Raw genomic sequence first — 14,734 nt, 5'->3', positions numbered from 1 at the left:
GTGGAGACTTAGGTAAATAGGTAAATACATCATAAGTCATAAAGTAGGTGTTTGAAAAATCCCTGCTTAGATATGTGGATGAAAAAAGGAAGACATGATGTGAGGAGAAGATATCTCATTTGTAGCGATATGGCAAAAAGGGAAGTTGACATGCCACACGCAGCCTTGACGAGAAGAGGAGCGGTGCGCAGCAGGGATCGGTGTTAGGGCAATTCCAGTACGTGCTTTCCCTCTGGGAGAGAGACAGGTTGCAAGCGGAGGGAGACGTTTTGACAATTTCCTGCTCTTTCTTTATCTGGGTTATGAAGATAAGGTGTTCACACAACACCAACGTCACAAACAGACAAGCAGCACACACACACACACTAAGCAATGTTGTTTTTTCCAAACAAGTCGCAGGGAACAGAGGATGGAGTCCCCTCGCTAATGATTAACATATTGCAAAAAATTAACAGACATTTACCACAGAAAACAGCCTGATTATTTCCAGGAAATACCTGCAGATGGTAACTGAGCAAGCACACCAGCCATGGAGAATTCCTTAAATAAACAGCTTCCTGAACATATCTGTTTTCAACTATTTAGAATTAAAGTCCAGTTTGATAATGTCAGCATCGCTTGACCAAAAGGACAATCTTATGTAATCACTTTTTTTTCTTAATATTGACCCACTGCTCCTCTCTATATATTGCAGAGTTAGTCAATACTAAGTCATAGGCTACTAAGTGAATATTATGTCTCCAAAATACAGGTACAGTCAGGTAAGCTTTCCAAATTAGCCTACTATGAATTTGAGACAATAGGTACGTATGAAACACAGTTGGTGAACAGTTCCACTTCATTATGGACCAGTTGACTAATTGTATTTCATACATACATATTGTCTCAATGACCTTGTCTCAAAGTGTTTCTACTCTGTTTCTATTCTATTCTCCTCCAGAGACAGGTTTTGAAGGCAGTCAATCAGTCAGCAGCTGGATGCCAGGTGGCTAGCGTGCCAGTCAGCCAGTCTCTGGTGATATCTAGCTCCTGGGGCTCAGCCTCTCCTCACACATGGAGCCTGTCTGGGCACGGCCAACCCATGACACACTGTACTGGGCTGGGCTCATACTGGGAACGACTCACTGAACTGAGAGGGTGGAGGGGCCTGAGAGAGCATGCAGCTGGAGTGGGGTGGTCTTTCACCCTGCTCTTACCACACAGCCATATGGGCTAGGCTAGTGTATGTGCGTGTGTTTATTTTATTATTTGTCATTTTTTTATTTAACCTTTATTTAACTAGGCAAGTCAGTTAAGAACAAATTCGTATTTACAATTACGGTCTACACCGACCAAACCCAGACGACTCTGGGCCAATTGTGCGCCGCCCTATGGGACTCCCAATCATGGCCGGTTGTGATACAGCCTGGATTCAAACCAGGGTGTCTGTAGTGATGCCTCAAGCACTGAGATGCAGCGCCTTAGACCACTGCACCACTTGGGAGTGGGGGTGGGGGGGGGGGTGAAACAGACGCAGCTTTGGGAAAACAACCATAAAATCTCAAGCTGAACCTCATACAGAGATTACTATCGCTCATAGACGCAGAGCATACACAAGCACAAACTGTAAATACACACCTACCCTACCTTATCAAACCACAGATCAATACACATCTACCCTACCTTATCAAACCCCAGATACATACACATCTACCCTACCTTATCAAACCCCAGATACATACACATCTACCCTACCTTATAAAACCCCAGATCAATACACATATACCCTACCTTATCAAACCCCAGATACATACACATCTATCCTACCGTATCAAACCCCAGATACATACACATCTACCCTACCTTATCAAACCCCAGATCAATTCACATTTACCCAACCTTATCAAACCCCAGATCAATACACATCTACCCTACCTTATCAAACCCCAGATACATACACATTTACCCTACCTTATCAAACCCCAGATACATACACATCTACCCTACCTTATCAAACCCCAGATACATACACATCTACCCTACCTTATCAAACCCCAGATACATACACATCTACCCTACCTTATCAAACCCCAGATACATACACATCTACCCTACCTTATCAAACCCCAGATACATACACATCCCCCCTACCTTAACAAACCCCAGATACATACACATCTACCCTACCTTATCAAACCCCAGATACATACACATCTACCCTACCTTATCAAACCCCAGATACATACACATCTACCCTACCTTATCAAACCCCAGATACATACACATCTACCCTACCTTATCAAACCCCAGATCAATACACATCTACCCTACCTTATCAAACCCCAGATACATACACATCTCCCCTACCTTAACAAACCCCAGATACATACACATCTACCCTACCTTATCAAACCCCAGATACATACACATCTACCCTACCTTATCAAACCCCAGATACATACACATCTACCCTACCTTATCAAACCCCAGATACATACACATCTACCCTACCTTATCAAACCCCAGATCAATTCACATTTACCCAACCTTATCAAACCCCAGATCAATACACATCTACCCTACCTTATCAAACCCCAGATACATACACATTTACCCTACCTTATCAAACCCCAGATACATACACATCTACCCTACCTTATCAAACCCCAGATACATACACATCTACCCTACCTTATCAAACCCCAGATACATACACATCTACCCTACCTTATCAAACCCCAGATACATACACATCTACCCTACCTTATCAAACCCCAGATACATACACATCTCCCCTACCTTAACAAACCCCAGATACATACACATCTACCCTACCTTATCAAACCCCAGATACATACACATCTACCCTACCTTATCAAACCCCAGATACATACACATCTACCCTACCTTATCAAACCCCAGATACATACACATCTACCCTACCTTATCAAACCCCAGATCAATACACATCTACCCTACCTTATCAAACCCCAGATACATACACATCTCCCCTACCTTAACAAACCCCAGATACATACACATCTACCCTACCTTATCAAACCCCAGATACATACACATCTACCCTACCTTATCAAACCCCAGATACATACACATCTACCCTACCTTATCAAACCCCAGATACATACACATCTACCCTACCTTATCAAACCCCAGATCAATACACATCTACCCTACCTTATCAAACCCCAGATCAATACACATCTACCTTACCTTATCAAACCCCAGATCAATACACATCTACCCAACCTTATCAAACCCCAGATTGTGAGATTATAAAGGGGATGGAAACAGAGCAGGGCAGGAACGTTCCTGTATTTTTATGATTTTGTTAATTTCTCCAGTGAAGTGATGTTGAGCCTCTCCCTCTCTCCCACCTGGCGAGAAATGACCTGAACCACTCATGGGGAATGTTCCAAATGGCACCCTGTTCCCTATTGTCGCTGTCCAAAGTAGTGCACTGTATAGAGAAAAGGGTGCATCTTGGATGCAGTCCTGGCTTGGTTCTGCCACAGCAGCAGTTCAGGCAGTTCAGGCAGTTCAGGCAGTTCAGGCAGGGCATGAACAGGCCCAGGCATGTGGGAAGCAGTGCGTGGCATCTCAAAGGCAGCAGTAGCACTCACTCAACTGTTAAATGGATACTTTTTATACTTATGTAATGCGTTGGATGTTGGGTATATACAGACATATATCCTTGTTAAATTCATAATCAGAAATTATTACGCTTTCTTTTTTACAAAGTAACATAAAATCAATGCCTCTCTATGTCACTAGTTTTTGTTTACTTTCTTAAAGCCACAATTTAAAACATGTTCATTTAAACTGTACTCCTAATTAAAATGACTGTCGATCAAAACCCTCTTCCATGTGAATTATATTACACACATACTATCAATCAGGCTTCAGATTCAATTTAAAAGCAATCAGCGACGGGAAGGTTTTAACAAATCAATGGTAATCTAATTAGCAATAAGGCCCGAGGGGGTGTGGTATATGGCCATTATACCACGGCTATGGGCTGTTCTATAGATGTTATATAACTGTTTCTGATATACCATGCCTCTCAGCCAATCAGCATTCAGGGTTCGCGTGCATTGCGCTTGCCCGCCGTAGGCAGGTCGCTAGGGTGGGATGGGACAAGGACATCCCTGCCAGCCAAACCCTCCCCTAACCCGGACGACGCTGGGCCAATTGTGTGCTGCCCCATGGGTCTCCCGGTCGTGGCCGGCTGCGACAGAGTCTGGACTGGAACCAGGATCTCTAGTGGCACAGATAGCACTGCGATGCAGGGCCTTAGACCAATGCGCCACTCGGGAAGCCCGTTTGTATATTTTAAGACCCAAGTGTCCCCCCTGCCTAATATTGTATTTATACTACAGTTATACTAATATTACGATATATATATATTTAAGAAATGATAGTTGCAATGTAACCTACATCCGTTATTAAACTTGAGTGATGATGCCTCCCTGTCTTTGTCTATTGGTGCCATTCCAAGTCCTTACCATCTCTCACTCGCTTCCATTACCATTACTCAGCAAAATGTGTAGTAAAAAAATCAAAAATAAACATTAGTGCGTTTATATGCACACTAATAATTTGATATTAAACTGATTATGGCAGTAGGCTGAGTATGGCATTAGTCATTTAAACGCCTTACTCTGCTGATCTTAAATCGGCGTAAGTTAAAAAATCGAAGTCAGCATACGCCGATTAAAACACCTGGTTTTCTGAGCAACCTTTAGAATTACTAGGACATGTAAACACCTTCATCAGCATTCCAGCTGTGTATTTGATCTACGCATGTGCTAGCACCAACCCGAGCGAGCCTCCCTCTTTAGCACGAGTGAAGTGAGGGTTCGGAACAACTGAATGCATGTGTCTTAGAAGTAGTTTTTACATACAAACTCTATATGTCCGAACACAGAATCAAATACCCTTCCCAAAAATAGTATGTTCGCTGTGGTACAACATTTATTGTGATTGACGATTTTCTGCATTTATCAGACTACCATCAGATAGCCTGATTTCAGATGTGTCCATGTAAACAGGATTGTTTGGGAAATTGTGTCTTGCAAAGCACGTAAACATTTTAATCAAACTATTATATTAATCTGACTATCCACAATAATCATATTATTGAGTGCATGTAACCTTACTCCTTGTCAAGCCGAAGTCTGATGTATAATCCAATCAATAGTTTTAAGAAGCACTTTGAAACTCCTTGAAGTTTGTGTGTATAAGTCTATTGAGCGGACACGTCATTATTCTTTCATTAGTATTCTAGATGGTTTGTGTTTCTGGTAAGTAACAAACAGCCAGACCATAATGAGCCTGCAGAGCTACTGAAAACAGACTTACTCTAGCCTCTAACGCATGGACAAGATGACAGAGCCACTAATCATTACATCATTTATCATATCTGACTCCCTACACCAGGGTTGAGTCCCAAGGGTTGAGTCCCAAGGTTGAGTCCCACTCTTTTCCCTTCATAGTGCACTACTTTTGACCAGAGCCCTATGGGTCCGTAGCCAGGAGTTAAGAGGCTCGGTGGAGTTGACAACCACCACTTAAATCATCAAACATACTCTTGCATCCGCTCGCTTCTCCAACCCTCCTTTACATTCCTATTCCAGGTCTTCTTCAGAACTACAGCAGTTTAGTTAAACAGATTATAAAGCTTAAGCATGCCTCTTTCATGCGTTTACTTTTGACTGTTTTATGGCCTGGCTTATCTGGTTCTCTTACTATGGAATAAAAGAGAGGATCTACTTGCCATATGCCACTGAATATGACCCATAAATCCATTAGAAAACTACTAGGATAAGATCCTTCTTCTCCTTCAGGCTTTAAAACAAAAACAGGGCAAGAGACCGTTGGTCAGTTATTGTGCGTTCATACTCATTGCTGCCAAGTTAACCCCTCCTTAAGTCTAAAAAACACCTGTTGGTCTGGTGGTTAAACATTTAAATGACTTGTTGTTTTGACTTGAGAGCACAAAGGAATATGTTTTAATGGCTGTTAAAGTCATCTACAGAAAGAGAATCCCTGATAGCATTTACCTGTTAAAAGCTCTTTTGGCTGCAGAAAATCCACACATTACATTTAAAATCGACTACATGAATAAGACTGTACGACGATGTCTAAAACAGAAACCAAAATATCTGAAAAAAAAAATCTGAAAAACCTGCTTAATTCTGACTGTGGAATTATTAAAAGGTATAATTCAGTTATTACACCAGTATAACTAAGTGTAGAGGCTCTTGCACCACAAGGCACCTGATTAGTCAGTGAAAAATAATGTCTGATAAAAATGTGCCTAGCTAGCATGCCATCATCTTTTTGTGTGTAAATAATATTTTGAGAGAGAGATGGAGAGTAAGGGAGAGAGAGAGAGAGTGAGACACGGAGAGTAAGAGAGAGAGAGAGAGAGAGAGAGAGTGAGAGAGAGAGAGATGGAGAGTAAGGGAGAGATGGAGAGTAGGGGAGAGAGAGAGAGAGATGGAGAATAAGGGAGAGAGAGAGAGAGAGAGAGAGAGAGAGAGAGAGAGAGAGAGAGAGAGAGAGAGAGAGAGAGAGAGAGCTTTCACTGGCATGGTATAGTATCATCTTCCTCCCAGCAGCTGCTGAGTTCCTGTTATTTTACCACAGATTCATCACGGATCGCTGAGAGTCAGAAATGCATTCCATGATTCAATTTCCCCCCTCTGCATTCTTAACTAAAGCCCCCCTCCCCTCCCCTCTCTCTGTATCTCTACTGTAGCTACATAATCATTAAAAACTATTAACATCCTCATTCTCAGGGAGAGAGTGGACCTGAGCTATGTATGTTGTAGTGACGTTGTCGGCTCTACTGTATGTCTATGTGGTAAAGTCAGATCTGTGTTCCAATACTATTTGAAATCTTTAAGATACATTAAGCGTTTGTTTTAACAATGAACCCAGGTCTCGTAATAATGAAGTCAGGGCATGGGAGGGTGCTCTGCTCAGTGCTGCTACAGATTTTGACAGAACTATTGACAGGACCTCTAGAAGGGCCGTCAGCAGTTCAATTCATGTCCCTATTGATCAGATTATTTAACTGATTGATCCCATCAATGCTGATGGATGGATAGAGAAGAGAAGACAGAGAAGAGGAGAAGAGAGGCATGAAGCCAAGTGAAGACCTCCGGAGCAGAGATAGACATACAGCAACAGGAAGGGTCTGGTAGAAGGAGACAGTTGACTCCGTCCCGTAATGATTCATCATCGATACAGTCTTGAATTTATTGAATTACCGTGCCTCACTAACTCTCCTTAATCCATGCTTAATTCAAGTCAACTACATACAGTAGTTGCTGCAGGAGCTAATTCTCTAACTCTTAAATCCTGAAAATAACCTAATGACCATAATACCCTTCAACAGTACTCTAACTACATCTACATTACAGTGGAAAACATGTTTACGAAATATGATGAAGCATATTTGTACTGATTCTATAACACATAACTTTCATAGTGCATTATTATTCAGTTCTTACCCCGTTGTAGCAGCGTTTCTCCTCGGAGCCGGTGAAGTGGTATGGCTGCTTGGTGTGGCACTTCTGGATGAAATCCTTGAAGAAGTTGTTGACGTCTGCCAGTGAGATGACGCAGACGGCCGAGCTGGCTGTGGGTTCCGGGGAGTCTGGCTTGGATCGGGCGAAGGCAGCAAACAGCACGTCCTCCCCTTCCTTCAGCCCCATCTCCTGCCTCAGCTCGCTGCCCGCCTCGGCCACATGGGCCGCCTGGAGGACATTAAACACCTCGATGCTGGCCAAGCGCCGCCGCCGCCGCCTCTCCGTCAGGATGCATTCAAAGGGCATCTCCACATAACGCCGCAGCTCCGGGTCGGTGCCGCACATGCGGACGATGCGGGTGTGGTAGACCTGCGAGCTGCGGCCCTCACGCTGTACGGTGAGGAAGTAGGCGTGGCTGCCGCTCTGGAAGGAGTAGACGTAACGCAGGTGGTGGTCGCCGCGGAGGCCCGGGGCCAGGTCCATGTAGGACTGGTCGGAGAAGAAACGGAAGCCATCTTGGGTTTCTTTCATCTGACGCACTGAGATGGTGTGGTGCTGTGGCTGCTGGGCCTGGGGGCCGGAGGTCATGCGGGACGGACTTCCAGTTCCAGCGCTTCCAGTGATCTCCGAGTTCCCTACGAAGAACCGTACCACACCTCCGCTCACCATGTTGAGCACACGGGAACCCAGGGGGCTGGTAACACAGTCGGGACAGCCCTGCCGTCCTCCATCATCTGTCTTGGGTGAATACATACAGTTTACCTCCTTGGAAACATTCCCTCTCTCCACCAGCAAGTGGCGACGGCAGACACCGGCGTCCGCGGAGCTGCAGCTGAACAGCTCATCGTCATAGTAACGCTCCACCAGCAGGGCCATGTTATTGTTGTCCAACACAGCGTTGGGCTTGCCAGCAGCTCCATCCTGGCTACTTGGGCCACATTGCCTTTCGACACCAGCCTCTGACACGGGCCCGGTCCGGTACTCCGACAGCTTGGTCAGGTTCTCTGACAGCGCATAGATCCTGTTCACAGCACCAACGTAAACCGTCCCCTCGAAGGTGACCATGTTCTGTATGGCGGAGTCGGCCTCGAAGCTGGGCAGGTTGTAGGTCACAGAGAGGTTGAGCTTGGAGTTCTCGGCCGGTTCATCACATTGACCTCTCACCTTCGAGGAGCACAGAGCCCAGAGGATGATCACGATGTCCAACAAGCAGATATTCTTCATCCTGTTCCAAACATAAGCCACAGAAAGAGAGAAGTTACATTACACTGTATGTTTTAGTCAATTAGCAGACAGGCTTATCCAGAGACACTTATTATCTCATTCAACTAAGGTTAGGAAAGTAAAAAAATGAGGGGTGACTTATTCGGGACATTCATAACAATAACACAAAAAAAACACCATCGATCATAATAATATTGGCGTGTAGATTTCCCTCACGTGTTCAGACAGAGAGGTGTAGAGAAAAAGGATCATTCTCTTGATAAAAATAGGGATTAGAAAAACAAGAGGGATCACTATTGCTTTGTCAGGCTCATAAATGGAAGTGTGTGTGTCAGGGTCTAAAGCCGTGGTCTACTCACTCCACCACAGCACCACGTCAGTGAAATCACTGTTACTAAATGCTGATATGACTTGGGAGCATTATGGAGCCCCACTTCAATATCAAACACGTCAGCACTTCTACTATGACTCGCTATTATTGTGAACAAGCCAGTCAGTGAAACTCATGTTGACCGACGGACAATAAAGTTTTATTGAAGTAGTGTTCTGCAGTGCTGACCGAGCAACACTCAGCACCACTTCGGTGGTTCCAAATTCCAGATCTCTGGTTCCATTCCGACCACAGTGCAACCCAATGGGGTGAATCACCGAGGATACAGCAACCCTCTCTGGTCTGTAGGGCGATGCAACCAACCAACCACACAGCTAAGTTTAGAAAACTTCCCCAAAGGAGTGGTAGCTAGAACCCCAATTAAAACAAGTCAGGTGGACTATGAGTGGGGCGCTGTACAAAATGATAAATAGTTGGAGTGCAGGCCACTTAAATGGCAATCCACTGGGGAATGCTTTTAAGGTCTGTCAGAGAGAGAAAGAGAGAGAGAGAGAGAGAGAGAGAGAGAGAGAGAGACAGAGAGAGAGAAAGAGAGAGAGAGAGAGAGAGAGAGAGAGAGAGAGAGAGAGAGAGAGAGAGAGAGACAAAGAGATAGATAGATAGATAGATAGATAGATAGATAGATAGATAGATAGATAGATAGATAGATAGATAGATAGATAGATAGATAGATAGATAGAGAGGAGGAGAAAGAGAGAGATTTCAGACCCTAGTTAATCAGAATATTTGCATGTAGAGATTCGCCTGCTTGGTCCATATCAGCACATTTTGTACAAGTGGTGGGAAGACAACAAAAACAGCAGGAGAGGTCAGCAAGGAGAGAAGGCTCAACCCCCCTAGCATCATTACCTAATATCCTGAGTGGAGTATATTTCTTGATTTAACAATACATTGTTGTTGTTTCTCTATTATAGGCCAGTTTTCTACTTGATATTTCCAGACAATTCATAAATCTCACTATCATATTTAAATGGATGATTCCACAGCAGCCAATACATATGTTGCCATTATAGGCTATGACAATTATGTTTATATCAATATAATGTTACATAGCCTTTCTTGATTACTGCAAACAAATGATTGATTAACCCTCTGGAACCTAAGGGTTTTCTCTATGAGATGTACTTCCCTAAAACATTAAATCGTTAAAAGACTGTAATAACATTATTGACCATCAGTCCAGAGTTCTGATTCTCTATTTTAGGACACTTAGGGTCATCACAGACAAATATATACAATTCTAGTGATGGAGAGGAAATGGTGGCCCCTCATGCAAAACTATTTTCAAGGATGGATGGGAGTCAAAGTGGCATGTGCACATACTAGAGGAATGACTAGTTTGTTTTTTACTTACATTTATGAGTAAGCGTGAAGAACCAAAACACATTTCATTGACTCCATATTATTGTACCATTATTGGTCCCCGTGTGGCTCAGTTGGTAGAGCATGGCGAATCCCACGGGTGACCAGTACAAAAAGTATGAAAATGTATGTCGCTCTAGATAAGAGCCTTTCTTTTGTATGTACCGCGCACCTGCTCCCGTGTCCCGTCCCGATACAATTCATTTCCTATAGGAGGTGTTATTGCAAGGAACAAGTAAATACAGATTTGAGAAACATAATCTTAGAGGATATATTTAAAGAGAGTGAAGTGATTAATGATATAAACTGTTGAGAGAAATCCGCGGAACATTCTGTGAGGCTATTCTGGAGATTTTGGTTAGTGTATGCTTATCATTGCAAAACGTAGGCTATTAGGACAATAATATAATTTAATCAATAATTGAAAGTATTCAGTATTGGCTAGCTTTCTGATACACATCTGAGCAAAAACGTATTGACGAGCGTTTCGCGGATGCCTAATTTTAATAGGCCTATGTAGGCTAATTCAAAGTAAAGCAAACATAAATAGGCATTATTAAACCAAGTAAACATTTAAAATTAGTCAAAAATAGAACGTACCTGTCAGTTAGGCAACTGTCTCAGTTATGTTTGGGTTTCTTCTTTCAAATCATAGTAGGCTACACAACTCAGGATTCCTGAGACTGTGCGCATTGACTTTTTGACGGCCGAATAACAAATTGATATGCAAAAGATGCGTTTGACTTTGAATACTCTGCCCTTTTCTCTTTATTTTCACAAAGAATACAAACGTTTACTCAGACACAAGAAGACCGTTTCTCATTCCGTATTACAAGATGCGGACCTGTGCGACTCAGGAGTGTGATGTGTAAGTCACGCACACTGGCATTCAAACCCCCTCTGTGTTTTGTCTGCTCTCGTAGCGCTCCTCCTCTATAGACTACTCTGCTGCGAGAGGTGGTAAGGCGCGGGAGTTCACACAGGTGAATTTCAAAGGGTTTCATCGATGGCACCAGTACATTTTATTGTTTAGTCTTTAGCTTGGTCCCCACAGTGTATGTTAATAATTACGTTATGTCATAACAAGTCAATAAAATAGCCTATACACTGTGTGTACAAAAAATGAAGAACACCTTCCTAATATTGAGTTGCATTCTTGATACACACGAAACTGTTGAGCGTGAAAAACCCAGCAGTGTAGCAGTTCTTGACAGAAACTGGGGTGCCTGCCACCTACTACCAGTCTATGTCATGGAAAGAGTAGGTGTCCTTAATGTTTTGTACACTCAGTGTAAATCGCTGTTGAAGCAACTGTTGAAGACTAGAAAAACTATTTAACGTTTCACCTGCATTTCCACTCCCTAAGAAAGACCACTGACTCAGTCTGGTTGTCAAGTTAAAACTGCTCGCTCAGCCGTAAATAAAGAGATAAATTTTGAACACTAACCCAACTGAGTGTGTCACCTATGAATCACAGTGGGCAGCACAATAATCCCTTTGTCCTACTTCCTGAAACCGGGCTATTGGAATGAAAGGGAGTTGGAAATCAAGATAACAGTGTGTAGAGCTTAAAATCAAATGAAAAGGCATACTGGTGTTAGCTGTAATAAGAGGTAGGATCCTATTCACTTTCCACAGTGACTGTGAGGTTATTTTGACTTCAAAGGGAGATGCTGAAGTGGAACAAGTGACAACAGAAATAGAGAATAACAGTAGTGCCCTTCAGATGACTTAATTCCAGTGACTGGTAAACTGGTGAATGTAACATGTGAATCAGGTGCCATGTGTTTGGGTGATGTGCACACTTACCACAGTTAACCTGCTATGGTTTTCAACCCACATGGCAGCAGCCATAATCTGCCACAAGACACATAATCTGGTTGTAGTCTATTACAGTTTTTTTCAATTGTTTAAGCACAATTTTGAAAACAGGGCCCGGTTTGTCAAAACACTACACACAATTAGCACAACACTTCAGATCATTTGCAAAATGGAACACTTTTGTCAAAACTATACACGACTTCATAAAAATAATATTTTGTTACCATACGAAACACACACATTTCATATGACTTCAATCTTTTTGAACCAGTTACACACTGCTGTTGCTAACCTAAAACACTTTTAGCAAGTCTAAGTGTCAGTGATTAGAGTAGTGTAAATGAAGTACACAGAGAAAGTGCAACTATACAAACACTACACAAGACCAACGCTGCAGACTGAGGAAAATATCATTTATTTCTCTCCATATACCCAAATCAGTCAACATGTCAACATGGAGAATCACAACAAAACATGTCCCAGTTTTCATGCTACTACAGTAGTGTGCATAACACTGTTAGCTCAGCAAACAACAGACAAACTTAAAATACTGTATCCAGTACAGGTTACAATTACAGTAAATAACAACAACAACAAACATAAAAAATAATCAGAAAAAAACTGACAATATTGTACAGAAAATACTACAGTAAACATACTATACATTATCTCTTCGCCTAGCTGGATCTGGCCAGAGAATTTCATCAACATCACAAGCAATATCGTCATTAGCAAGACAACGCGGGAAGAACCGTCTTGAATGTCGAATCCATCCTTGCACAGCTGCGCCGTCGACTTGGTCACAGGCGTCCTCCATGGCCTGAATGAGGGGTACCTGAGCCTGGGGCTGGAGATCGTAAACCTTCCACCGCCATGCAGAGAAAAACTCTTCGATAGGGTTTAGAAACGGAGAGTATGGTGGAAGGTATAGTACTGTCAACTGTGGATGGTGTTGAAACCAGTTCTGGACCAAAGCAGAGCGGTGGAATGACACATTGTCCCAGAAGACCGTGTATTGCATCTGGTGCATTTCATTACCTACTGTGACGATGTGGTGCAATCGGTCCAAAAATGCGAGAATGTGAGGTGTGTTGTAAGGGCCCATTTTGGCATGATGGAGGACAACCCCATGCTGTGAAATGGCAGCGCAAAGGGTGATGTTATCCCCACGTTGCCCTGGGACATTGATTATAGCCCTGTGGCCAATGATATTTCTGCCTCGCCTTCTTGCTTTTGTGAGGTTGAACCCTACCTCATCAGTATACAGTATATGAATTCATGCAGGATTTCCTCAGCATCCATCTGCAAAACTCCCTGAAATACAGTGAAAGACAAGATTGTGTAGTTCAGGATAGGTCTAGTATACAGTCAATGTAAAGAAGTCCTGTGTGCAGTATGCAACATCACAGTGCTAAAGTGAACAATACAAACCTCCACATACTCATGTCGCAGCCGTTTGACCCTCTCTGAATTCCGCTCAAAAGGCACTCGATAAAGTTGTTTCATTTGAACCTGATGTCTTTTCAGGATGCGTGCCAGTGTTGACTGAGAGACCTGATGGACATTATTGAAAATGGCATGGTCACTGATAATGTTGGCTTGTAGTTCTCTGAGCCTGATAGCATTATTGGCCAAAACCTTGTCTATTATCTCTCTCTCTTGTTCTTGCGTGAATATGGGCCCCCTTCCTCGTCGTTCCCGACCCTCAATCCTATGTAGAGAATAATACATGTAACTTACTGTACAATGTCACAGGAAGGGGTATCACAAGTGCGGATATGGTGCATACAATAAGCGGCTGATTACTGTAACTGTAGACAGATCTTCTTTTACCTGTTTTCCTGTCGAAAAGTGACATTATGACAGATGCCACTGTATATCTGCTAAGATTTGGCTGAACTCTCAGTCCAGCCTCCCTCAGCGTCAATCCGTGGTTCACAACATGGTCCACTAGTGTTGCACGAATGTCATTTGATAAGTTTGGTCCTCTTCTTCTTTGTGCACATTCTCCTCCTGCTTCAGGTCTTCCTCGACCTCTGACTCTGACTCGGCCTCTGCCTCGGCCTCTGCCTCTTCCTCTACCTCCTTCTCTGTGTACTCCTCCTCTCACCCTCACTCTTCTTCTGACTCCTTCCATTTTGGTTGAAGGCAGGTGAACCTACCTCCTGCATTTTTATAGTGCTTAAACCTGATTGGTGTGTCTACAATTTAGCAATCATGTGTTTGTGCACCTGATGGTTGTGTTTAACAGATTGGCTCATAGGTGTGGTAATTTGACAGTCAGTGCTTTTGAATTGCAAGGAAGTGACATTATGATATACTTCTGTGTCTGATGTATACAAGTGTGTTTAGTGTTTTGCAAATCACTGTGTGTAATGTTTTGCAAATAGTGTGAAGCTGA

General features: G+C 43.0%; 1 protein-coding gene across 1 annotated transcript in view; it reads right to left on the bottom strand.

Annotated features, from left to right (window-relative positions):
• LOC120041135 (hepatocyte growth factor receptor-like) overlaps nt 1–11,416 on the bottom strand; it is a 57,452-nt gene extending 46,036 nt beyond the window's left edge. The window contains exons 1-2 of the mRNA XM_038986082.1: nt 11,113–11,416; nt 7,518–8,760 (exon numbers count right to left, since the gene is read on the bottom strand). Coding sequence (XP_038842010.1) covers nt 7,518–8,759 — 1,242 coding nt within the window. The 5' untranslated portion in view covers nt 8,760; nt 11,113–11,416. The remainder of the gene's footprint in view (nt 1–7,517; nt 8,761–11,112) is intronic.
• Nucleotides 11,417–14,734: the final 3,318 nt, after the last annotated feature.

This window comes from Salvelinus namaycush, unplaced genomic scaffold (assembly GCF_016432855.1).
Source record: "Salvelinus namaycush isolate Seneca unplaced genomic scaffold, SaNama_1.0 Scaffold409, whole genome shotgun sequence".
Taxonomy (NCBI): domain Eukaryota; kingdom Metazoa; phylum Chordata; class Actinopteri; order Salmoniformes; family Salmonidae; genus Salvelinus; species Salvelinus namaycush.
This window is presented reverse-complemented; position numbering and strand designations above follow the sequence as displayed.